General features: G+C 36.6%; 1 protein-coding gene across 3 annotated transcripts in view; it reads left to right on the top strand.

Annotated features, from left to right (window-relative positions):
- Positions 1-27569, top strand: part of LOC131437176 (zwei Ig domain protein zig-8-like) — a 54736-nt gene that overhangs the window by 10137 nt on the left and 17030 nt on the right. For all 3 annotated transcript variants that reach the window (XM_058606347.1, XM_058606348.1, XM_058606346.1), the window contains one exon: positions 26776-27159. In XM_058606347.1, coding sequence (XP_058462330.1) covers positions 26776-27159 — 384 coding nt within the window. The remainder of the gene's footprint in view (positions 1-26775; positions 27160-27569) is intronic.

Here is a 27569-nt window from a genome sequence, read left to right as displayed (position 1 = left end):
GAAATTGATAAATGAAGAACATGGCAAGTTTTTTTGAACATGTGGATTTCGGGAGGATCCGGATACTTTATACTATATTTTAGGATTGGATAAACCCATGAAAAATGCATATCAGACATAGCCGGCCTTCTGCGGTATTAGTCAACCAAGCCGAATCGTCCAGTTCGTGCGAATCCTTAATTAGCATAAACATACGTTGTCGGCTTCCAATCAAACTCGGATTTTGAATCCCGCTCACTACAACATTCAACGACTCGCTTGGTGCTTTCAGGCCATCGTTGGACAATGCTCCTGCCTGACGTACTTGTCTCAAAAGACGACTAAGTTCTTCTTCTGTAGCTTCCGTTGGAGGTGCCTGTTTCTTCCTCTTGTGATGGTTAGCAAGATATTTCGCTTGATGATACGGTCACAGATAACATATATACAGGCTCGAACAAAATTTTTCAAAATCCTGTGTAAATTTTAAATTTGCTATACGTTGAAAACACTACTGCCACCAACTCGACTGTTCGCCGCAATTTTTCAAAACGTTCCACTACGTTTCGGAACGATAACAAATTCCAACTAAGACAATTTTAATCACACGATTTCCCTAAGTGTTGAAATTAACTTTATTTCCATGTCGCATATTAAATCACACGAGAATTCGATCGGAATAAAACAAAAATAAACTTGTCATTTTAACCAACATCAAAACAAAAATCTAACGTGAAGTGAATGTTGCACCAAAAAATTGTGGCTCATGTGAAAGTGGCACCCAAATCGTGGTGGCACGTCGTGTCGATCGTGGTGACATCTGCAGGTATTCGCCAAGATGATTGAGCAAATGTTACACACACTTCATATTTGAGCCTGTATATATGTTATCTGTGATACGGTTATCGCGCCATAACAAACACTTTCAATAAAAGCTCTATCCAGAATGAGGAATCACTACTTCAGCACTATGTATTTATTGCTCTCTCTTGATTTCTTAATCCGCACAGAAACATGGAATATATTTTGAAAAGGACTTTTTAAGCAAATTGTGGATTTTTAGCGAAGTTAAGAAATACTTTCCTTTTGCAACATTGAAATCTGTATTTTTCAGGAGAAATAAAATACAGATTAATCTGCATATGTGTGCAACCCTGTTTCGCACGGCATAAAGATAAAGATGTGTTCTGTGTCTTGCCGTCGTAATTGAATGTGATGTTTTTGGTAGGAAATGGAGAAAATTCAATTAATTCTAAATGACGATATGTGTGACTGACAAGTGCCTTAAATTGTCTTCACCAACAGGATCTGCATGTAGACTGAATTAAGATGGCTCTTGGTGTGTACACTCGGTCAATTCGTCCGATTGGATTCGAAAGAAGATTAATGCAACAATCCATTTCGGGCGGAGTCAATTGGTGCATTTGGAACTCACAATGAATTCCGACTCATATTCCGTACAACATAACTCCCATGACGACAGTGACAAATGCCACTCAGAAAGTGTTCATGTTCATCTTTTATATCGATGCAGTTGTATGCAGTGCAGAACGAGTTCTGATTGGCTGATGCTGAAATGGGTCAAATCAGACAAGTTTTTCTATAGTGTACTATTGAACGTTAATACACGTTCAAGTTGAAAAATTTCGGATCTTTTCATAGTTAAAATTAATCCTTTTGCAGATCATTGAGCTATGAGCTTTCAAAATACGAGTAAGGTAAACATACCAAACATTTAAGAAAAGTTTAACTTTGAATTATTTGAAATTATGTCTCACAACTGAAAGTTTTATCATAAAATTATGATCATATTTTCGATGGTATGTAGCAAAAATTATGTTGAAAATCTTATCATTCTCTCAGAAGGTAAATTTTCAAAAAGCGTCCCATGGTAAAGTAAGTTGTATTCACGACAAAAGTTACAAGTTTACTTGATTTTTCTATAGACGAACTTTACGCCAAATCGTATTCGGAGTAGGGATGGTACTCGAAAGGCAAAGTATCGATACCTAGGCTATCGGGATACCGAGATTTTGGGTATCGATACAAGGTATTAAAAGGCAATAAAGTATCGATACGCTGTAAGTATCAGTTGACACTTGCGCAGCAATCATTTCAATATAAAATAAAATTGTCGAATGTGGCGTTATTTTATGATGTACAGAAAGGTGTTTCCACCCAGCAAAAAATGAATTGTAACAATCTCAATCACACTGAGATTGTTACAATTCATTTCGATTCAATCGATGTGAAAAAAATTAGACGTACTAAACATCAAATGCAATAATTTTCTGTTTTCAAACAATATTGCAGATAAATACACGTTATTGCATCGATACAACGTATAGAGCAGATTACATCAGCTTGACTGATTGCTTGGACGATTCTGATAGGAAATTATACATCTTTTCGTGTAAAACTACAACCTTACATAAATATTACATCAAAATTGCTGCACATCACTACTCACTAATGATGTGCAGCGATTACGATGTAATATCACAACAATCTTTGTGTCGTTCTAAAGGTTATAATATTACACGAAAAGATGCAAATTTTATATCAGAATCATATACAGTGTTCAGTTAAGGTGATGTAATGTACTCAAGACGTTATTTCGATGTAATAATGTGTGTGATTTATCTGCAATATTTCTTGAAAACAGAAAATTTTTGCATTTGATGTTCATTACGTCTAATTTTGTTCACATCAATTGATAATAACATCGAGATTGTTACAATTCCTTTTTGTTGGGCATAAATTTATTGTGCCACCAGTATACGCATATTCCTTGCCACATAAATTGAACTTCGTCTTTCTCGACTTTTGGTCCACGTCGTCCGCACGCCACCTTGTTTTGATTTCATATTTTACTTAATTTCTCAACTATTTTCATGTCATAACCTTTATGTAGATACACGAATACTGCACTAAAAGCCAATTCCTATTGCTCTCATTCCATCGCTATTAGGTGCACTGAAAGAGAGTGCAATAAGTGTGAAAAATTGAAGTGAACGAATTCTTTGAGAGTACGACCTATATGTACGTGTTTTTTTATGGTTTTCTCTCATTGCACTCGCTTTCAACGCACCTGTGGGACGACGCGAGATCGTCGAGAACGAATTTCAACGACGGCTAGTTCACGTCATAGCCGAAGAAAAAAAATGTTGCATTGAAGACGGGTATAGCGCGATGCCTCTCACGCAGCCCACCTGGGTTAGATTCCCAACCCCGAACATATGGTTAAAAAGTTTTTCTGGCCCGCAGAGGCGGATGACCTTAAGGTTAAAGAATTCATAATTGAAACAAAAAATAATGCTTCAACGTAATGGGAATTGAGTATAATCTGTTGCGATATTGTAAGTATCGAGACTAGAAGTATCGATACTAACAGTATCGCTCTGATGCGATATCGATACCAAAAATACCCGATTCTTGAAAGAAAGTAGCGATACGTCAAAGTATCGACTCGGTATCGGACATCCCTAATTCGGGGTTAGCAGCATCCTCTCAGATTTTATTAAAACTTTCTGGACATGTTAACTTTATCACAAAAAGTCACCACCATTAACTATGCATACTTTTTTCCAAAATTGATCTAGTCCTTTTAAAAAGAGCCATAACGATATCAAAATGCATGGATCTTGAGATAAACCTACAGTAAAAATGTGGTACTTTTTGCGGTTAAATATATTGGTCTCAGAATACGTAAATTGTGTATCAGTCCCAAATGGACGATCGGTTTTGATTTTATGTGCTATAAAACGCTAATTTTTGTTATAATTGATCGAAAAATTGATAATACACCGCTAATATTTTTATATAGTAAATTAATGACATTTGCACCACATGAAACTGATATGCGGGTACCTTGTATACGAAGCCGACAATGTTTGATATTTTGTCGTGAATACGACTTACTTTACTATGGGGTGCCTTTTCAAGATTTACCCTCTGAGAGAGTGATAAGTTTTTGATCGTGAATATCTCCTGTTGTATCTAACGAATCAACATAATTTTTGCTACATGCCATCGGAAATATGATCACAATTTTATGATAAAATTTTCAGTTTTGTGACATAATCTCAAATAATTCAAAATTAAACTTTTCTGAAATGTTTTGTATAAACGAGTATCAAAGAGGATAATTCATAAGGCGCGTTTGCCTTTCTCGTATTTTTAAAGCTCATAGCTCAGTGATCTGTGAAAGGATTTATATAATCTAACTACCAATAGAATCGAAATTTTTCAACTTAAACGTGTATAGCAAAAGCATTGAAGTATTTCAATAGTACACTATTGAAAAACCTGTCTCATTTGACCTATGTCAACACCAGCCAATCAGAACGCGTTCTGAGGAAGAGAACAAAATATCTGCTGCTGTACAACAAATCGTTCGAGGAAAATGTTCCAAACAGTGTTTAATATCGTAGTGAGTTCCACAATTTGGTCCTTCTGAAAGACAGGAATGAATATTTTTATAGCCGTTAGGATCGCCCATTAGCGAAAAAGCTACAAACGAAATCACATAAAAAGAAACATCTTAACAAAAATTGAATCAGTTTGGATTCTATCGCCACTGCGAGCAGATGTGTTTTGTGTCGTCTGCACAGCTTATTTCGCTTTCGACAAGAGCGAATACGTCACAGCTACCAGTCATTAGCATTGGTGAAAAAAACGGCGGAGAGCATTACAGAAAATCAGCCGTTCTAATGGCTCTAAAAGTTTTCTAAAGAACTATTAGGATTTGCTGTTCGCAAATCGAAGGTAATTATCCTCAGTTTAGTGCAAATCTAGAACAGTTTAGATAGATTTGTGCACTTTTCGCTGTGTGAAATTCACAGTAATCGAGATCAAGCAAAGCCTTCTTTTTTTGCGAAAAATGTATAAAAGGGGAATGCTTGCATAATTAAAACAATACTATATATAAATATACTAATTGATATACGGAAGTGTTAAGGAACATGTAAGTTGTTTTCGCATTCACGACATCCAGTTATATCTCTGACATTACCCACCCGCCTTTTTTCACATTTTACTAAACAAACCCACAATTTGTATCGCAATTATATATGAAAATATATTAAGGATAGACTAAATCCAACAAGTTTGCTTAAAAATGGTGCAAATCAATCGTGGACTGATATGCGAGTCGTTGATCATAGATGTGTTTTTGTCTAACGTTCAAGGTTTACCTTAGTAAGCAGATCTCAGAAAACATTGACATGTGACCTGCCGAAATTGGCTCAAGTGGCACCGTTTGCATTCCCGGAAAAATTCGTCATAATCATGAGCAGAAGTAAATATTGCACCCCACAATCGTTGTTTGGGCACCGTATTGTCAAACTGATAAGCTTCGAACTCGAAAAGCTGTTCAGCGGAAATTTGTTCGTTTCGCTTTGCGCCGTCTGCCATGGAGAGATGCATCAAATCTTCCAAGCTACGAAAATCGATGTAGACTCATAAATCTCGATTTGCTATCTGTTCGCCGGAATACCATCAAAGCTGTTTTCGTTGCGGATTTAATCCAATCCCGGATTGATCTTCTACAACTGCTGAATTTTGACATCCATCGTCGTAATTTGCGATTCAATCCTTCTCTTCGAGTTAGTCGCGCTAGAACTAACTATAATTCAATGAACCAGTCTCCAGTATGTGCCGCTTATTCAATAGTTGTTCTAACGAGTTCGATCTTCATTTACCTCGAAATACTGTCAAAAATCTATTTATTGTGTTCTTTTCCTGTTAGCCGTTTTACTATTCGAATACCGTTTAAACATGAATGACTAACTTTAGCGTTGAAGATTTAGATTATGTTAGTGATAGGATAAGATAAGATAAGATGATTGTTATGTATCATTTGGATGTATATAATCTGTTGATACAAAAGATGAGAAGGTTGACAGAATCTCAGCTCCAGTGGGCTTTTGGAATATCAAGAATTCATTCACTACATCAGGGGTTCTCAAAGTGGTCGAAATAGACCCCTTGGCGTCGATATCCTTTTGGCGGGGGTCGACGGAAACGAAAACTTATCATGGGGGTCGACGAGGTCTAGAAATCGATCCAATTTTGTTTGATATAAGCTGTTATTTGAAATATTTACACTAAAAAAGTTGTGTTTATTTGACCATCCGATGAAATTGGTTTGAATTTTACATTAATATTAAAAAAGCAAGAAATTGAATTTTTAAAGGAATTTGTTGATGGGGGTCTGAAGCCTAAGTTAATTTTAGTAAAGGGGTCCATGACCCAAAATAGTTTGGGTACCCCTGCACTACATGAAGGACGACGAACCCCTCTGACTTTAGCGCCTTACCACATCGGGTGAGAAACTGAAAAATCTCCTTCAATTTCAGCTCCTCATATACATATTCAATTATGAAAGGAGAAACAAAAACCCGAATACGAAGTTGCGTCAATGTGTCTATGTGTTCATCAAGTTATCGTTGCAAAAAACCAGACAATCACTCCTCACGAATAGTGTACTCACACATACCTCAGTGGCCTACTTGATAGAGAATCTCCACGGTACGGGAGGGGTTGTTGGTTCAAGTTCTGCCTCTGGCGATACTTTTCCAACAATTTTCATTTTTTGCATTTTTTTTATCTATTTTTGCCCTCGATCCGCTTCTCATTGACAGGTATCAAAACGGATAAATATCTCTTCTTAATTCATCATGTGATATGATAATGACATACTCTTGCCATTCAAATAGTCTCATTAAACATTTGTATGACTATATCTTCGAAACAAAAAGTGTACAGCATGAGTAAATACATCTGAGAATTTTGAAAACGCTTCAGTCATCTCCGAGAAAATTCAGCGCTGAGGAAAATAAGTGGGTTCTGTCGGTTACGTCAGTCATACCATTATATATCCAAAACCGAAAATGATATGTAGTCATTTGATTATCGAACTTGATCAATAATGCAATAGTTCAAATGAGCTTATACCTTTATATTTTCGGAACCTACATTGACAGCAATTTGATCGTTAAAACTGATCAGTAATTCAATAGCATCTTTCAAGTGAGCCTAGTTTTGTTGAAATCGGTTCTGCCATCTTCCAGAAAATTGAGCGCAAGGTAAAAGTTCGGTTTGTCGATTACATCACTTATACAATGATATCTCCGGAACCGGAAGTGACAGCAATTTCATCTTTGAACATAATCAGTGAACTAATCTTAACTTTTAAACGACGAGCCTAAGTACATTGAAATCGGTTTAGCCATCTCCGAGAAAACTGAGCGGATCGATTTTTTTTTAAATGCAAATACACTAGGGGACTACGAGGCTCGATCAAAAGACAGCAGAAAAGACATCTAACATCAGAATCTGCCAAAACCAAGACCGAGGAATTGAAGATTGTTTTGAGTTAAACTTTGTGCCAAAAACAATAACAGTTTGAGAATTCGTTAGATGTGAATTAACTAACCGTTCCGCTTGGCTTCCAAAATATGCTAATAATAATCGAATAGCAAGGAACGTGGCTGCCGTGTGAAACAAAGCCGAAAGATGTCATAAATCGTTCCCTTGTGTGTCATCAGCTGCTCGTTCGGTACATACGGCTAAGCTTATTGCATACAATTGTGACTGAGAGTGGAAAATGGATGAATAACTATAATATCCAGCGAAAAAATTTTAGGGAGCACCCCGACTATGTATATTATGAACTGTTGCAACCTAACTATCGGTACCGGGTCCAAATGAAGCAGTCATACACAAAAACATTCGTAAAATCATAATATAAGAGACTGAAAATCTAAAAATAATTTTAAAATAATCAAACGTTTTTCTCCGGCTCTTTCTCCATTATTAACTGTTCCATGTACGCTCATCGTTACTCATGAAAATGGAAAAAAATCAAGTAGTTTCATTTTACTAATAAACAGCATTTCAATTGAATGGTAGAGTTGACTTTGATTTTACGGGCATCAGTAAAATCGATGTCAACGAACTCAACACCAGAATATTGGCCGGTGTCGAAGTTTCATTGATTCAGTTAGTATTCAATTTGATTATGAAGGCTCACCATGAATCAGATTCAAAAAGTTTAAAAAATATTTAAACACACATCTGCTTCCTTCCTCACGAAACCACAATAAAACAGGACTCATACCTATCACAGAACCATTTCTGGATAGGATTACATAGCCTTCACGGTTGGAATGAAGTTTTCACTCCAAGAAAAGCAAAATGAAATTACCCCCCGAATGTCGCAGTGGCATTCCAAGATTCGTTTGTCTACATACAAGATAAACCCAATTTGCATAATGTTTTTTCCTAGTAAGATACAACTTTTCTACTACGACCACACTACAGGTTATCTTATGTGGCTACTGTGTTTGCTCCACATGATACAAATTGCCATAATCAACTGTAGTTGGAAGCGAGTTTATGTTTGTTTGTCCATATGTGCCATCCCTGTTATGCGGTATATTTTTAATGTACGTAGGCCCCAGAACCCACTCGAACAGGTGTGCCAAGTACTCCTTCCACCGTACTCGACACGATACCAGAAAATTCGTTCAGAACTATTCGGTTTATAATTACAAGATAAATATATCAATTTTCTTTTCTCGAACAATTTTTTCATTGGTGATCTTGGGGAAATTTGTTCAATTTCAATATACTCGTAAAACATAATACTGCCAACTGCAAATGAGAGTCTCTCGATGCTTGCTAAGCAATTTCTGAAATGAATACCTCATACACTTCGATTTGGATGAAACTTTGCACACGTCTCCAGTATGGCACACAATTCATTTTACACGGATGGAGAGACCAATCCGACTCTCGGCTGATCGTAAAAATTTTGTATTTGTGCATGCCCTCTCGTCCAATCGTTGGAACTTGGAAACTGTTAATTGTACTAATTGGCGTCAAAACTAAAATGCATCGAAGTAAACGGGCACTCTAAAGAATTACACTGAAAAAAAGTTGAATACAGTTTAAGAATTAAAAACGTGATTAATCCACCTAGCAGTGAGATGATACCTTTTTTTATCAATCCGCATGTGTTGTTTTGCATGGATATTCTTAGGTGTTTTAGTTCTCATGACATTATTTTGATTATCGTCGTTTCAAACGGCAAATTGAGATTTAATCACTCATTACCCTGTAATTTCCAATCTGCAAATCGTATCGAATTTCAATCTTAACGTGTGACATTCGATTGAACATTCCATGAGATGTCGAAGTAAGTTCCACTTTAGAGTTTTTCGTCATTATTTATGGTACTTCCAGAGCTGGTATTCAGGAACTAGCATAACCCAAAATGATTCGAATGGCCATAAATTAATACGCCAAACAATTTACATCTTCTATATCGGTATGAATTTTAAAAATTCATCATCTGTAATTCCAGAATCGGATAAAATTCACCAATTTTGTATGGGACCTTAAGTCCTTTAATTTGAATTTTTGTTTTTGAAGTTCGATTTGGCCTTTTTGAAAAAATGATTTAATTTTGAGAAACGATTCGAAACTGGATCCGGAGTTCTAAGATCGGTGTAGCCGAAATCAGATAAATTCACCTGAGGAGTGTGTAGACATCTTTGAGAAATTGTAGTGCGAATTAAAATTTGGGGGTACATTTCGAATCCAAAAAAGAATACCGCTTAAACTGAAATAAATTTAATTGGTAATCGACTATCCAAATTTGCAAACCCGATAAACCTGATTAATTTATGAGAAATGGACATTTTTATACTAATCACCCTGTATCTCCTAAACCAGAAATCGGATCTGACTAATTTTTATAGGATTTGAGACCTCTCATTTGAATCATAGATGATTCTTAGATTTCATTTGAATCTTAGATCGGTTCAGTCATCTACGAGAAAAATGAATTGCATTATTTTAATTTCGTTTTACATGTCATCCTGTGGTTCCGAAATCAGAAGTCGGATCCAAATTTGGAAGTATACTAGTACACGCATTTGCTGATCTCGACGAACTGAGTCGTATGGTATATGGAAGCTATGTTCTTCCAGCTTTTATTGCTGTAAGTAGTTTAAATCAATATAATTATGGAATTACTTTCAACTCGAAAATGCTGATATCATCTGGTTTATAAATGCCATATTCGAACGATTATGTTGCCAAAAACGAACCGTGCTAAAATCGGTCCGAGGCAAATTGTCATGAAAAAGGATGCTGTACACAGTCTTTTTGGTACTTAGAAACAATTATATGTAACAGAATAAAAAATCGTGTTTTCCGTTGCTCCCAAGCATTGCTTTGTCATACAGCGCTCAAAACTCCTACTGCTAGAATAGGGGGAAAAGTCGTTTAGACAAAAATTTCGATATCTCCGTTAAAAATGGACGGATTTTAACAATCTATGGCTTGTTGAATAGGTATTATCGTGCGGAATCTAAGTCTGAAAACATATTCTGTTTTCAAGGTCAATTGTGACAGATACTGTCAAAAAACTGAAAATTTTGACATAAAACTTCGAATAACTCAAAAAGTAAACATCCGATCTCAAAACCATTCAATAACGTTTTGGGTGACGGGGAGACCTTTCATTTGCGACTAGTTTGATCAAAATCGGTCCAGCCATCTTTGAGATCTCGACCTCTTAGTTGACAACACACATACAGACACACACACAGACAGACATTTGCTCAGTTCGTCGAGCTGAATCGATTGGTATATGACATTCGGCCCTCCGGGCCTCGGAAAATTTTTCGAAAGTTTGAGCGAATTCTATACCTATTTTTTATATTTATAAAAAAAGGTAAAAATAACCAAAAAAATAAGCTATACAAGTTCTCAAAATGCCCATAGTGTTTAGGTTTCTTTGAAAACTACTAATGGTTTATTGTTCAAGTTCGTACATCAATTGTCTTACATTTCCAGTTACAGTCTGTTATACCAGAGTGTGGTCACGATTACTTGCGATCGGTAAAGTGGAATGGTGTGATTATTGTTTTAACACAGAGGGCAGTAGTGTCCTTCATGCAATGCGAGAATAAATCAGCTGACTATTATTTACAATTCGATCTTAGCATTTTTCCAAAATGGGTATGCGTCGCACTTTGAAATAGTTTTTTTTTATGCTTGCACGGTGCAAGTTGCACCCGAAAGGTCCTAAAATGGCCCAAGCTGCCGTCGTCGACATTTTCCCCTCTTTAAAACGATTTATCCACTTACTCGCAAACTGTTTCGACTTTTGCATGTATTTTGCGGCGGAAACTTCGGTCTTTCTATGACCTTTCGGATGCGAGCACAAAAAAACTGCAACGCAATACTTATTTTGGTAAAATACTGATATCGAATTGTAAACAATAGTCAGCTGATTTATTCTCGATCATCTCTCCAAGCGCGTATACAAAGTCATTCAATAAATCGAAAAAACAGGTTTATAAGATATTTGAGCTATCCGATTTAACCACGTGTCAATCTGAATGAACCCGAACGAACCCGCCTAAATTTTATATGAAAAATTTTCTCATTCAACAAAATATTAAAATGAGACTATTTGAATGGTAAAAGAAAGGCATTCCCACGCCACTTGGTGAATCGAGAAGAGATTTTTTAATTAATCATTCCAGTTTTGCCTTTCTCATATAGAAAGGTTATGCAATCACTTGAAAAACCGACACCATTCGACTCAGTTCATCGAGCTGAGCAATGTCTGTGTGTGTGTGTGTGTGTGTTTGTGAGTGTGTGTGTGTGCGTGTGTTTGTGTGTGTATGTGTATGTGTGTGTATGTGTCAAATAATCTCACTAGGTTTTCTCGGAGATGGTCGAACCGATTTTGACTAACTAAGATTCAAATGAAAGGTCCCTCGTGGTCCCATACGGAATTCCTGAATTTCATCCGGATCCGACTTCCGGTTCCGGAGTTATAGGGTAAAGTGTGTTACATATTGTACACCGTCACTTAAACCGGCGAAACAAATAACGTAAAATAATTTTAAACTGGTCTCAAAACTACACAAATCGATAGTTATTATCAGTAGGCAACTGAACAAACCGATTCCGACTATCCTGGTTCCCGGTATCCGGCTCCGGAAGTACCGGAAATAGTGATCATATATACCAAAATGGATCTCACTCACTTTTCTCGGTGATGGATTGACCGATTTCCACAAACTTAGATTCAAATGAAATTTCTTGTGGTCCCATAAGAAATTCCTGAATTTCATCCAGATCCGACTTTCGGTTCCAGAATTATAGGGTAAAGTGTGTTCAATTTTGTACACCGCCACTCAAAATATTTTCGGATGCAACAAACATTTAAATCGTAATCTAGAGTGCGTACTAGAAGAGTTTGTACGTCATTTTAGTTGGTGGCCGTACGAACCGACTTTGATTATACCGGTTCTCGGGTTCCGGTGCCGGAAGTGCATATAATAGTGAACCCCTTTCGTTTTCTTAAGGATGACTTACGCAATCAAAGCACTGTTTTATTCTGTATGTAATGCATAAACAATCTCTTGGTTTCTTTCAAAAATCGAATAGAAAAATTTTGAAAAGAATACCACAGTATTATATACATGAGAAAGGCATCATTACACCACTAGGTGGATTAAAACAGGTTTTTTCAGTGTCACTACATGCTCCGACTTTTGTATTGCACTCAAATTTTTGTTGAATTGGGCAGATTTACCAAGTTAAATATAATCTCTAACTGCTCTAATAAATGTAAACTTCTTTTCTTTTTTTTTTACTTTTTTTTTTATAAAGAGGCTTTAACATCTTAGGTCATTCGCCTCTTCGGACCAGAAAATCTTTCTGACCCTATGTGCGGGGTTGGGAATCGAACCCAGGCGGGCTGCGTGAAAGGCATCGACTATCCCATCACGCTACACCCGTCCCCGCAAATGTAAACTTGTTGAAATTTAAAATTCTTCGAACTCGATGTCTTTAAAGATATTTTATCTCGATTACTTCCAGGAAAAAAAAATTTTCTAATATTCTGAAGAAGTTGTTTCAGAGTAATTAATTTTTACAGAGTCTGCTTGATTTCCCACAACTTCTTCCTAAACACTATTTTTGTACAATAAATTACAATGTCGTTCGGCACTTGAGGATGGACTTAGCACTTCGGTGCTAATTATAAGTGTATTGCAAATAGCAATAACTTTACGTCTGCCAAGCGGTTTATGTTGAACTGCTGGTGGCATAACAGTTCAACATAAACTGTCATGCACTAACGAGTCTAAGACGAAACGTAAAGATAATACAATAAATAGTTTTCGAGTTACAACAGGCTTAGGGGTTTTGTGTACGTGTGTGTATGGGAAAACTTATGCACGTGATTTTCCCGGTTCCGGAATTACAGTGTGATATGAGCAAAATATCTACTAATTTTTTTCAAAGACCACTAAATAGATTTTAACAAAATAATTAGATTAAGAGGCGGATAGGGTCTAACACTTTTGAAAAATCATTTATTATTTTCGTTATATTTTCTTATAGTAAAAGATTTCAAGAATATTCTGTGAAATTTTCAAGCCTATTGGAAGGAAACTCTGAAAGTTATGGACCTTTATCTATGGCTATCTCATTATGCGAAGAAGCAAGAGCTCGGCGTCAGGCCAAAGATTTCTACTTCGACTGACTTCGAAACTTGACAAAACATTCTTAAAATGTTTCAATTTAATAAATTATAAAAGAAAAAGTATGATTTTTTGGAAATGTTAGACCCTACGGGTCTCCCTGGAGTAATAAATTGTTTCCATTAATATTATAGACAAAAAACTTTAAACGCGTTTTTCTCGAAAGCAGGTTTTGAAAGTCCGTGTCCATCGTCATTCAAAAACTACTGTACCAATTTTGTTTTTCAAATTTTGCACACATTTTCTACATATGAAAAACCAGACCCCAATGTTTTCCTTTTTGTTGTTTGTTACTTTGGGGAGGTTTTACAGTTACAAAATGGCGGATTTTTTCGTGACAAATCGTAGTTTTCACTTTGAACAACCACCAAATATTTAACATATTAAAAAAAATCAGACAGAAACTTTGGGGTCTAGAAAAACTTCTCGACGTCTGAACCGATTTACAAGAACTTAGGCTCAAATGAGAAGTCTTACGATCTCTTACATTGCAAGTGAAATTCAAATAGAGCCGACTTCTGGTTCTGGAATTATTAGATAAACCTTCGTTTAGAGTGAAAAATTTTTCTATTCGAAACCGACTTCTGGTTCCAGAGCTACGGGGTTAGAGCGACGATGCAAAATTAGAAAAAATTCGTATATATTTGGTTCAAAACTTGTTACAAATTACCAAACAAGTTTTCTTTTTAAGCTCTACAATTACTCAGAACATCCATTTTCTTGCTGCTTAAGAGTTCGCGTGATACTTTTGGTAACTTGAAAGTACAAAACGAGTTCCATGTGAGTCTTCTCGCTGCATAGAGGCTGAACAATGTAGAGGAAGAGGAGGTCAAATGCACCCCCTAAGGAAATGTTTGTATATCTTAACTAAAATTAATAAAACGTGGCAGTGTCAGCTTCAGTCATTATTATTTCTCATAATTACGGAAAAATACTCGCTGTATTCATTGGAAAAAAAACATAAAATATCTCATTTTTCAAAACCTTTGAAAATTTTCCATTGAAATACATGTAGGACCAAACGCCCGATCGTAAAAAGCATGAATAATATACATGTTAAATTGCGCGAAGTCATGGATATCTGACCATGCAGGATGATCTTCTACAACGGGTCAACATTCATCAAAACAGTAGAGCAATACGCACGAGAATAACAGGGCAAAATGCACAATAAAAAAGCTTTTTATTTATACACTGAGGTCTTTTTTTATGCGGCCTTTTTTTATGCGGTTTTTTTTTACGCGACTTTTTTTATGCGAATTTTCAGAGTTATGCGGTTTTTTTTTATGCGAAGTTTCAGAGTTATGCGGTTTTTTTTATGCGAATTTTCAGAGTTATGCGGTTTGCCCTTCTGCGGTCTTTTTTTATGCGAAGTTTCAGAGTTATGCGGTTTTTTTTATGCGAATTTTCAGAGTTATGCGGTTTTTTTTTATGCGAATTTTCAGAGTTATGCGGTTTTTTTTTATGCGGTTTTTTTTTATGCGGTACGTAAATTCGCATAAAAAAAGACTTCAGTGTATTTAAAAAAAAACGTTTTAGTCCTTTTGTGAACTAAATACTTTCTAGAAGGAAGATTGTTCACTATTGTTCATTAAATTGATAACTCATGCATAATTGTTGTGAGCTAATTCCTAAGCATTTTGCTCCCATAAACTTTGACGATTATTCAATTCAATTGCAAATGCATCATCTGTAGTCGAGCGGAATTGTGAAAAGCGAAGTATTGGCGTAAAAGATCATCTTTATAATTCAAAACTACTGTGAATCGAACACCAAAAATGACATATAATAACGACATATTTGTTTTTGTTTTTTTTTTCAAGATTTCGTTCTTGGACTTTCAATTTCATTACAATTCCTGCTGTTGGTTCACTTGTAGAACTGTGTTTACCACAGTTCAGGGTGGCGGAAATGGTAAACGCGTACGCACAAACTGCATAAGAACGCAGGTTCGAGTCCTGGCTCTGAGCGTAACTATTTTCCAAAAAATCATCTTTTCTGTGAGTTTCTCATTCATTTGGCTTTTTCAATATATGTTTCCACTCAGCCTTTGTAAAACTGAACTCAGTTATGGCGACTTTACGTCAAACCAGCTAAAAATTAATAAGTCGTTTCAAATGTTGATAATTACTTAAAAAATGGGCTACTTAAAATGCTACTCATGAACTTCGTAAGCTGCTTAAGCCAAATTAGTCCCTTTTATCGGTAGTTTTGGTCAGCTGGGTGGTTTTTATTCAGTTTTAGGAAGAGTTCCTTAGCAAAATTTATGACAACATCAATGATATGAGTAAGACAATAAGTGCGTGAAAAAAATCTGCACCTAAATGTGGAAAATCCGTCTACTTCATGGCGTAGCAAAATAACTCGGAGTCCCTCGTTCGCCAACACAAAGCGTTTTGAAACACTTCAAAACTTGTTGACTTTCAATCGGAATAATTGAATGAATGAGAATTTAAATAATTCGCTCAAACCTTATTCATTAAACTGCTTAGCGATTCAAATTGAACTGTTAGGCGGAGATGGCAGTTCAATTTTAAACTGCTTTAAGCACTGATGAGCCGAAGGCGAAACGCGAAGAAATCGAAACCAAAATATGTACTTTACGTACAAACCAAAAACCCCTAAATGTTCATTCATTAAACGTTTTTCTTGCAAGAACGCATATTAACAATACGCGAAGCAACAAATAAAAACACTTTTATCAAGCAGTGTGTACGTATGGAAATGTCAATTCCTTCTTACTTCGTCATCGAAAGCGAAATATTCCAACTCAATTCACTGATAGTATACGAGAATCAACTGGACACATGCCAGTACTGTCGAAAGTCTACCCACTTTGATAGGCCTTGCTAAATTTCGGATAAAAGAATGTTCCTTTTTGATTGTTTGGCTATGAATAAAGTTAATTCTTGAATGTTCTTTTCTCGTGCACCAACTAGTGAGATACACACAAAGAGGCATGAAATTTGGTCTGTCGTCAGTTGCATACGCTCCTCATTAGGCCATGTGTTACTTTGTATACATTTGAACTCTACGTCATGGCATGTTAAATCCATCCACACATCGTCAAGGCGCCACTCATATTACATACCGTGGAACGGTGTAACTTTATGGAGCAAAAATTACATTTAATCGTGTTATTCGATATATAAAAACTTCGACAAAAAAATGTTTTCAGATTTAACAATTTCGCAGCCAAACGTGCCATTTCGAAAAACACAAACCGTGCCTATCCTTCTTCTAAATTCTCGTGTCATAACCGTTCATTTCATTTTGACTTTTGATTATTCCTACATCGGCTCAGAGCGGCACGCTGCCAAGGCCGACTCATTCGCCGCCGTCGCCGCCGCGATTTACGCACGGCTTTTGCAATACATCACTCTTTGACTAATTAGCGGTTGACTCTCTCGACGTCTTCGGACCAGTTTCTCACTATATGATTGTTTCTGTGTATGCTAAATTCACCGTGCTGCTTCTATTTTTGATTGCCGTGAATGCATTATAATAAAAAAAACGTGACTTAATCGCCTTGAAGTACCGCAAGTTTCTCCCTCGAGATGTATTTGCTTTCTCAACCGAACAGAGAACTGAGACCCGATCCACAAATGTTGAAAATAAAAAGTGTGATAAATTTTTAAGCCACAAGAAGAATGTTTATTTTTTGTTCTTCTGCAAACGATGGGAAATACAGAAAACAAGTTTTTGCTCTCTGTTCTAATATACCGGTAGAGGCTCCGTCGTGGAAAATCATCAGCGATTTTGTCAGTCTTGAAAAATTAGCGGCAAGCGGAAATGCAGAGTGCTTTTGAAAATTGGTTTGAAACGGAAGACAGATTCATAAACATAGATATATTTCTAAGCGCGCTTTCGCTGGTGCTGAAGTACACTACAATAATAAAGACTTAGTTCTGATTTTTATTTTTTGTTTATACGAGATTCAACGATTTTGCTTCGGTATTATGGTGGTGTTATCTTCACACTGGATTGATTGATTTATTACGGGGCGTAATACTAAAATAAAACATCCGCAAATGAAATTAACAATGAAAACACATTAACCGAAATCTTAAACAATGTCAAAAATTCTCAAAATAACCTAGCTTAACATTGCGGTCTAATAGTGAGGTGTGGAACATCGCCGCCGTAAAGGATAGCCACAGAAAAAAAGTGCTAGCGTCGTTTGTCAACGGCTTACGTAGTAACTTCAGCAAGGAAAATTCGGTTTACGTAGTGATGTCTAGCAAAAGTTTTACCCATCAATTACGTTTTAGAAATATGAGCACAGACAGAAACTTGGCGTGGAAGAGCAAGTAAAAGAAACGACAACGAGGAAATATATTTTTATACTTTCCACTCAGGTTATTGTCACTTGTAATATGTTCGAAAAGTGATTATCCCAGAGTTTGCATTTGCTCGTAGTTAAAAAAAACAAATGTTTATCTTTTCGTTCCGTGGCTCGAATCTGCTAAAAAAAAGTTATTCGTTGAATATAGCCCAAATGAAGGTCTCGATTATTGTGACAAAATCGATGGTTAAATATTTTAAATTCAAACTAATGCTTTACGAAAAACTACAACCTTTTCCCATCTTTCTGCCAGTTTTTTTTGTATCCAACACAAAATCTGTTTCTATTTTTGATCACCGAAAATGCAAAGCTAAACAGCAACGTCAGGGTACTATACTCAGATGCCGAACTTGACCTTTTGTTTCAGCAGACTTCGACGTCAATTCATCAGAGTAGGTGGCAATTACGTGACAAGTGCTACGATTCTACTGACACTAAGAATCCTTCCAGGTTTGAACTCAAACATACGGAAACGAATGCACTAACTATAACTTTGAATAAAACTTAGGGAAGACCGGAGCTGGTTGGCCGAATTACGCGTTCGGAATATCAGTACTCGTTCTGGTTAAGAATTTTGATAAACGGTTTACGCTCTCATGATACTTTGGATTCATATGTGATTTTTTTATTTTGAAGAAAAATCAGGAAAAAGGTTATTAACAATAAAATGCGGGGTAGTTTAGCCGAGTTAGATAAAATATGTGAGACACATCAGAAGAAACCGTTTATCTCACAAATTTAGACTCAAATGAAAGGTACAGGTGTCTTATATAAAGTTTTCGATTTCGGTTCCGGAATTACAGGAAAAACATATTTCAAATTAATCCCTACTTTTCTCAGAGAAGAAAAGAAAAAAAAGAATTTAAAAGAATTTCTAATCTGGCCTCGAAACAAGTGGTAGCCATTATCAGTAGACAACCAAATAAACCGATTCCGGCTATCCTGGTTTCTGGTTTCCGATTCCGGAAGCACCGAAAATAGTGGGCATATATTTCAAAATAAAGACTGTCCCAGAAAGTATGGACGCACTTTGATTTCGCTGTAAATAATTCACAAGTGTTAGATATTCAAATTATATTCGATATACTGATAATATTAGACTACAACAACAGAATATTATTCTCAACATTTGCTACTTAGCCATTGTAGACTAGCTGGCACACCTTCTTGCGAACGTTCCTCATTAAATCGCGTACAGACTTCTTGACGACAAGTTTTGACACTTTTTTCCAATCTTTTTCGAACTGTTGAATGGTTTCGGCTGCGAGACATGTTTCCTAAGATGTGCCTTAGTTAATGCCCAAAATTCCTCAATTGGTCGAAGTTGTGGGCAATTTGGTGAATTCATGTCTTTTGAGACGAAAGTGACATTTTTGGTAGTATACCATTCTACCGTTGATTTCGAGTAGTGGCAAGAAGCAAGATCTAGCTAGAAGACAACAGGATCCTTGTGGCTTCGAATCATGGGTAGAAGTCGTTTTTGTAAACATTCCTTGATGTATATTTCGCTGTTCATCGAAGCAGTGGTGATGAAGGGTTTCGAAATCTTACCGCAGCTATAAATTGCTTGCCAGACCATAGCTTTCTTACCAAATTTTGCGACTTCAACTGATGTCTCGGACTGGTTTAACACTTGCCCTTCTCGCACCGTATAATATTGTGGTCTCTGCAAGGATTTGTAAACGAGTTTCACGTAGGTTTCGTCGTGCATGATTATGCAGTTCAAATTTCCAGCAAGAATCGTATTGTACAGCTTTCGAACCCTCGGCCTGATCGATGCTTCTTGTTTCGGACTACGTTTTGGTTGTTCCTGCTTCTTATAGGTTCGAAGATTCAAACGTTCTTTAGCACGAAGAACATTTGACTTCGAAGTGCCCACTTTTTTGGCCACATCCCGAACTGAAACCTCCTTCTTTTGCTCGAACGCCTTCAGTATACGTTTATTCAACTGAGGGTTAGCAGGACATTTTTTTTCGACCCGTTTTCGGTTTATCCTCGAAGGTGTTATCTTCACCGAACTTCCTGATTGCATTTCACACGGCTTTTTCACTTACTCCTTCCATTTTTGCTATCTCTCTCAGTGACAGTCCGCGTTCGGTGCACCATTTGTACACAATTTTTCGACATTGTTCTGCTGAAAGTCCACGCATTTCGAATCAAACTAATGAAAACGAATAAACAACTGCACAAGTGGTTAAAGAGCAGTGTAAACAACGGGACGCAGCCATAAAAATTGATAGATTCTGAACCATTGCGAAATGGCAGCGATTTTTGGTTGCGTCCATGCTTTCTGGGACAGTCTTTAGATCTCACTCACTTTTCTCAGCGAAGGCTAGACCGATTTTCATAAACTTAGGTTTAAATGAAAGGTCCCATACGGAATTTCTGAATTTGATCCAGATTTGACATCCGGTTTCGGAATTACAAAGAGATTGTTCAAATATTCAAACCGTCACTGAAAGCGGCAAAGTAAAAAATGGTAAATAATTTCTAAACTTGCCTCAAAACTATTCCAATCGGTAGTCATTGTCGCCAATTCAAACGGATTTTGTTGCTAGAAATAGCAAACAGCTGATTGTCAACATTTATATGTCAAATAAAAGAAACTTCTTCTATTTGACATACAAATGTTCAGAAGTTTCATCTATTTGACATATAAATGTTGACAGTTAGCTGTTTGCAATTTCTAGCAACAAAATCCGTTTAAATTTTGTTAAAAAAATTGCTATCGGGCGAATTTGAGAGGCGTGGAGAAAATTTGTATTCTTCGATTCAAGGTTTATCCATATCTGAGCATAATGGTCCACGTTGAGGTTTCTTGATATGTTGTAAACTTTTTCTTATAAACAATACAAAATGAAATTTTCATGTAAAAAATTTCACTTTTCATTTCTGTGCTCATAACTTTCCGAAAAATTAGTATTTTAGTTGTATACTAGTTTATGATACATATTTAAAAAAAACGTTGGTTCTTGTTCCATTTTAAATTTGAAGAAACAACCGGTTCGCCCGTTTTGGATCCTCCGGAAAACTAGCCGCAGCAACTTGGTCATGAAGAGGCTATTTTTTATCGGAATTATGTAAAACCATTTTTTTGGTACGTTGAAGTATACTTCATTAAACACTGGAGAATAAATTTCGACAGCTTTCATAGTCTGTTTTTGTTCGTCTTGTCAATTTTTTGGGAGCATACTTTTCGATTTGTTCCACTTTCAACTTTCAGATCTCCAGTCAAGCTCTGGTCGAATGTTTCAACGATCAGCCACGCCTTAATGCAATGTTTGCGTTCAATGGATTCAAACGTTACATAAAGATATTCAATCCCTTGAAAACGGCAAGCAATCGACGCGTATCTTGTTTATGTATTTTTATCCAATTTTGAATATACAATTAACATTTTGCGATCTTACCGATACTCCAATTTGCATCCAAAATACTGTTTCTTACCAATCGTATCCAATTATGTAGACTTTGGAGCCAACTAATTGCACTTTTGGAACATAGTATGATATCGCACATATCTGATCACATATTTTCCTGAGTGTTTTATGTACAGACGCTCCTACATAAAACACTCATAATGCGAATAGAAAAAGTTATTATGCCCAAACAGTTACTCTTACTCATATAACGTAGTCTGCTTTATACGTCGAATTATTTGAGAATGGGATGAAAATTGAGAGTAATTTGAAACCTCATTAAGGTGCTTAAGGTCTGAGACCAGTGTGTTTTGGGGTGTTTTAAAGGGCTATTTTCACGCTTCAAATCTGATTTTCTCAGAAACGGTAACGAATATCAAAAAACCCAACTGACAATCTCTTAGAAAATTAGTTCAGATTATTCTGTGAAAATTTCAGAACGATACATTGACTAAGGGCAGAATTTCAGAATGATTCGACCGCTAAGGGAATTGGTTGGTTAGATGGTGAAGGTGCTTTTGAAACAGGAGCACTGCATTCACTAGTCTCCGTTGTTGGGTGGTTGTCCTTGTTTTTGTTTGTTTTGTTTGTTTTCGCAGTTTCAGTGCAAGGTTTGCCGTAGTGTGCAGGTTGTTCACAAAACTGACATGTAACCAATTGATTTTCATACGTAATCAACGTTTTACACGGATGTGTCCCGTCTTAACCATAAATGATGTAAGATGGAATTGCTTTACGTAGTTGCATACGTACCACTCGCACGCCATTCCGGATACCTAGGAAAAAATTCCGCCATACTTCCTTTTCGATGGAAAGAACTTCACCATACTGCGACATACATTCCCGAACATACCTCTCGCTGGTCTGCGGGGGAAGGTCATGCACGCGTACTTCTATGGCATTGTCCACCATGTACACAGGGATTTTATATTTAACATTGTCATGATCAATACTGTGCACCCCGTTATTAACCGAAGCAAATGCAATTGCATCTTTTTCACGTTTAAACATAATGTACACACAGTTCGGCACCTTGTTGAATTGAATCTCACTTACATCATTAACGTTTAGATGCATTCGTTCCTTAAGCAAGATTTCAATTTCGGTTGCTGCAGGTCTAACTTTGCAGCGCTTGAAATCAATACAAATTGAATTTGGCCTTGTAGGCCAACTTTCAGGCTTTGTTAAATCGTATTTGCCCATTTCGTACACTCTATTGTTCACTGCACTGTATTGTCTTTGTTTCTGTCGTCGCGACCGTATGAAATTTTCGACTGTGTCGTTTGCGATGCGAGCACGAACTGAGTTGAAATACTTGAAGCGGTGGAAGGGAAATACACTCAAGTTTAATTTTATGCGATTTATTGAAGCTATGCTCTTTCATATGAAAAATTTCATAATTTTGTGCTTTTGCCTTTCTCATACATAAAGGTTACGCAATCACTTGAAAACCCGACTAGTGTCATATACCATTCAACTTAGTTCATCGAAGTGTCTGTGTGGATGTGTGTGTAAGTGTCAAATAATCTCACTTTGTTTTCTCGGAGTTCGCTGAATCGATTTTGACAAACTTACATTCAAATGAAAAGTAATGTGGTCCCATACGGAATTCCTGAATTTCATACGGATCCGACTTCCGATTCCGGAATTATAAGGTAAAGAGGGTTGAAAATTGTATACCGTCACAAAAAGTGTCAAAAATTTTCTAAACTGGCCTAAAAACTACACCAATCGGTAACTATTATCAGTAAACAGCCAAACAAACCGATTCCGCCTATCCTGATTCCCAGTTTCCGGTTCCAGACATACCTTATGATAAAAAAAACCGGAATTTTATTAAAAAACGTGTTTAATCCACCTAGCATCGAGATGATACCTTTTTTATCAATCCGCATGTGTTTTTTGCATGAATATTCTTCGGTGTTTAAATTTTCATGACATTATTTTAATGACCGTCGTTTTAAGCGACAATTTGAGATTTTAATCACTCATTACTCTGTAATGTCGAAACTGCAAATCGGATCGAATTTGAATCTAAAAGTGTGATAATCGATTAAACATGCCATGATATGTAAGTTCCACTTTAGAGTTTACGGTAATTTAAGGTACTTCCAGAGCCGGTATTCAGGAACCAGCATAACCCAAACCGATTCGAATGGCCATATGACGAATAAATTACAACAGTTTTGAGTCCAACTTTGAAGCTTTTCGGGATTGTCATCTTCTATATCGGTTTGAATTTAGAAAATTCATCATCATGTAATTCGAGAATCGGAAGTCATAATTGGATAAAATTAATTAATTTTTGTATGTATGTATAAAATTAATTATTTTATATATAAGTTTATTTTAATTTGAATTTTTGTTTCTGAAATTTGATTAGGCTTTTTATGAGAAAACGATTGAGCTTTGAGAAACGATTTTATACTGGAACCGGAATTCAAAAATCGGTATGGCCGAAGTCAGATAAATTCACCTGAGTAGCTGTATAGTTTACATTTGTATTTGAAAATCAGTGAAGACATCTTTGAGAAATCATAGCACGAATTAAATTTTTAGGTGCCTTCTGAATCGAAAACTGAATACCACTAAAACTGAAAAAAGTTTTTTTATCGACTATACAAATCTGCTAACACGATAAACCTGATTAATTTATGTGGAATAGACATTTTTATACCAATCACCCTGTATCCCCGAAACCGGACGTTGGATCTGACTGAAGAGCAAGATGTTTTATAGAATCTTGAAACTTTTCATTTGAATCTTAGATCGGTTCAGCCATCTACGAGAAGGCACAATTTTGATTTCATTTCACATATCATCCTGTAGTTCCGGAACCAGAGATCGGAACCAAACATAATTGAGGAACTTTGTTTGGGAGCATACGACTTTTCGTATGAATCTGAATTTGTAGAAAAGAAATTTTTCGTGAAAATTGAGTGAAATTATTTGTCACACACGCATTTGCATTTGCACATCTCAACGAACTGATTCGAATGGTATATGGATGTTATGTTCTTCCAGCATTTATTGCTGTAAGTAGTTTAAAACAATATAATTTAAAAAAAAATCTACCATCATCTGGTTTATATATGTCATATTCGAACGATTATGTTGCCAAAAACGAGCCGTGCTAAAATCGGTCCGAGGCTAAATGTCATGAAAAAGGATGCTGTACACAGTCTTTTTGGTACTTAGAAACAATTGTATGGAACAGTATAAAAAATCGTGTTTTCCGTTGCTCCCAAGCATTTCTTTGTCATACAGCGCTCAAAACTCCTACTGCTGGAATAGGGGGAAAAGTCGTTTACACAAAAATTTCGATATCTCCGTTAAAAATGGACGGATTTTAACAATTTATGGCTTGTTGGATAGCTATTACCGTGCGGAATCTAAGTCTGAAAACATATTCTGTTTTCAAGGTCAATTGTGATAGACACTGTCAAAAAACTGAAAATTTTGACATAAAACTTCGTATAACTCAAAAAGTAAACATCCGATCTCAAAACCATTCAATAGCGTATTGGGTGACGGGGAGACCTTTCATTTGCGACTAGTTTGATCAAAATCGGTCCAGCCATCTCTGAGATCTCGACCTCTTAGTTGACAACACACATACAGACACACACACATTCAATGTTTTCTTCAGTAACAGATGTTGTTGGGCGGCCAGGGATCTCATCATGATCCAAGCCTGTGTTTTTCCTAGACACGATTCACCAAAGGCCTTTTCTAAGGTTCAAATGAAAGATCTCGTGGTCCCCTACGTAATTCCTGAATTTCATACTGAAAATTTTTTTTCGAGGTAACACCATATCTCGACGTTTCATGCATTTATAAAAAAAATCGACAAAAAAATATCGACAAAAAAAATTTCTGATTTCGGAAATTTAATTTTTTTTCGCAACAAAGGCGATATTTTTCAAATGAAAAAGATTTCGAGATAACACCAGATCTCGATATTTCATTTATTTTTTAAATTATCCGGCAAAACAAAATGCTTGGTTTTGCGTTTTTTAAGGCAAATTTGTAAAGTTAATCCGTTTTTCTGCAAATGTTCGAAGTTATGCAGTATTTTTTGCAATATTTTTATGCGGTACGTATCCCCCAGACTAAAAAAGACTTGCATGTAGAGTAATATGTCGCTTCGTATATCAAATATTTTTATACCACGTCCTTTCAATGCAATATAAAAATAAATTTGTCTTATTTGTACTACACCTATATAACTTTCAGCACCAAAATTTGCTTATTGATATAGATCTGGCCAACTCTCAGGTTCACCGGAATCACCACTCATCAGAACCAAACTCACCAGTCTAATTAAATGATTCGTTACTCAGAACGACATTTCTATGGCTCTGTCATAAGGTTCTCAGCATATTTGATGACCGCATAATTGACAACTGCTCTACTTAGCTATGCTTCAGTGGCATTAAATGAACTGCTATGCTTTGAATTAGTTCTCACGGTTGTCGAGTAGTTCGAGTGCAGACTAACAGTATAGACAGACAAATTTCACTCGACACTCCAACCGAGCCACACGCATACGAGCGACGGTCAGGAACTGGGTGGTGCACGCATATTTGCACACATCCGAGCCAACCGTTTCCTGATCGAGCTCAGCCGAGTCGGTGTTGACAAGAGGAAACGAATTATAAAAGCAGATTCAAACAAAACACCACACTCTGATGAATTTGTTTGTATATTTTAGCTTCTAGCTAATCCGTCATTCCGTTGCTTTTTTTAATTGCCCTGGTGTTTTACCACCCACGGGGATTAGGAAATTTAAATTTTCATGCGCTCTAAAAGGAACGTTACATTCCGGATGGGATCTTTGGCTTGATTCGCAGTACAGCACTTAACACGCCATAATGTCAGACTTTTGATCCGAACCGGGTAATAAACACATTCGGCAATGTTTACTTTAATCTTTTTCGGCTTGGGTTAGCACATTTTTATCATATTTTAGTTAATGAATTGCGAAGTGTAGCATAGAAATCAATCACGGGATGAACGGTCTCTAGATTGACGGTAACAATTAATTCTGAACAATATTATTCTGATGCGGAAAACATTAAGTAACAGTCCTTTTAATAGAAATATTAATTTTCATATGCCTTCTAAATGTGTCAAAACGACTTGACGATTTTATATTTTGAAAAGTGTTCGAAAAATTAATCACTAACATTTATAGTGACATTAATGGATTGTGAAGTAGCACTAAATAGAGACGTCTACAGATGACCGCTTGTATTTCACATTCAACAGCAATCAGAACATCACTATTTAAACACCGGGACACCTGCTCGTCAAATGTGCTCACTATGGTTGCCGCAAAATATGTCGCATTCGTGAAAACATGTCACTGTCACGTGCTGAGTACCGATTGAACCGATGTGCTGACGCCACTCAGCTAATGAATAAATTTTCCGTTTTTCTTCTCTCCGTTCGACAGATTCCACCGACGGTCTGTACAGTCCAAACCGGTGGCCGACGGAACCGAAACCGAAACCAACGCAACCCTCAGCCGAACCGTACTTCGTGACGTCGGTATCGAAAAATGCAACTGTCCGGCAAGGCGACCCAGCATTTCTGAGCTGTAAAGTAGAGAACCTAGGGGCCTACACAGTATCCTGGATTCGGCACAGTGACCTGCACATTTTAACCGTGAATCGGTATACTTACACGGCCGATCAACGGTTCCAGTCATTACACACGAACGACACCGATGAGTGGATCCTCAATATCAAGTGGACCGAGCGGAAAGACACCGGCATCTACGAATGCCAGATTTCGACGCTACCGGTGAAAAGTCTGCCGCTGTATTTAATTGTACTGGGTGAGTAAATCTAGCGTTCTAGTTGTTGGTGACGTTTGTTTAGTAAGGATGCATTGTACAAGTTTTTTTTTCGTTAACCTAAAAGTAATATAATTATTTATAGAAGGGAACCAAACAAGACGAAACTGTCATTTTCAGTTAGTCCCTTTGATCGTCTCATTATTCCAATGTCCATATTCTCTCTACACAAAACGTAAACATTGCATGGGGACATGGATGAAACTGCTTTATTTTGGTCGGTTAGCTATTTATTTTTAAAATTGAAATAAATCGGTTTTAGTGACTGAAGGCACTCGCCCCGGACGCAACGTTTTTAGGGGGCGGCAAACCAATCCTTGGACCTTCTTGTTTTGTTCGTCCAAGCGATCTCTCCGGAGATGGAGTTAAGACTTTTTTTTGCTCACTAAACC

This window comes from Malaya genurostris, chromosome 3 (assembly GCF_030247185.1).
Source record: "Malaya genurostris strain Urasoe2022 chromosome 3, Malgen_1.1, whole genome shotgun sequence".
NCBI lineage: Eukaryota > Metazoa > Arthropoda > Insecta > Diptera > Culicidae > Malaya > Malaya genurostris.
Note: the sequence above shows the minus strand (reverse complement) of the source record. Positions and strands in the feature narration are given on the sequence as shown.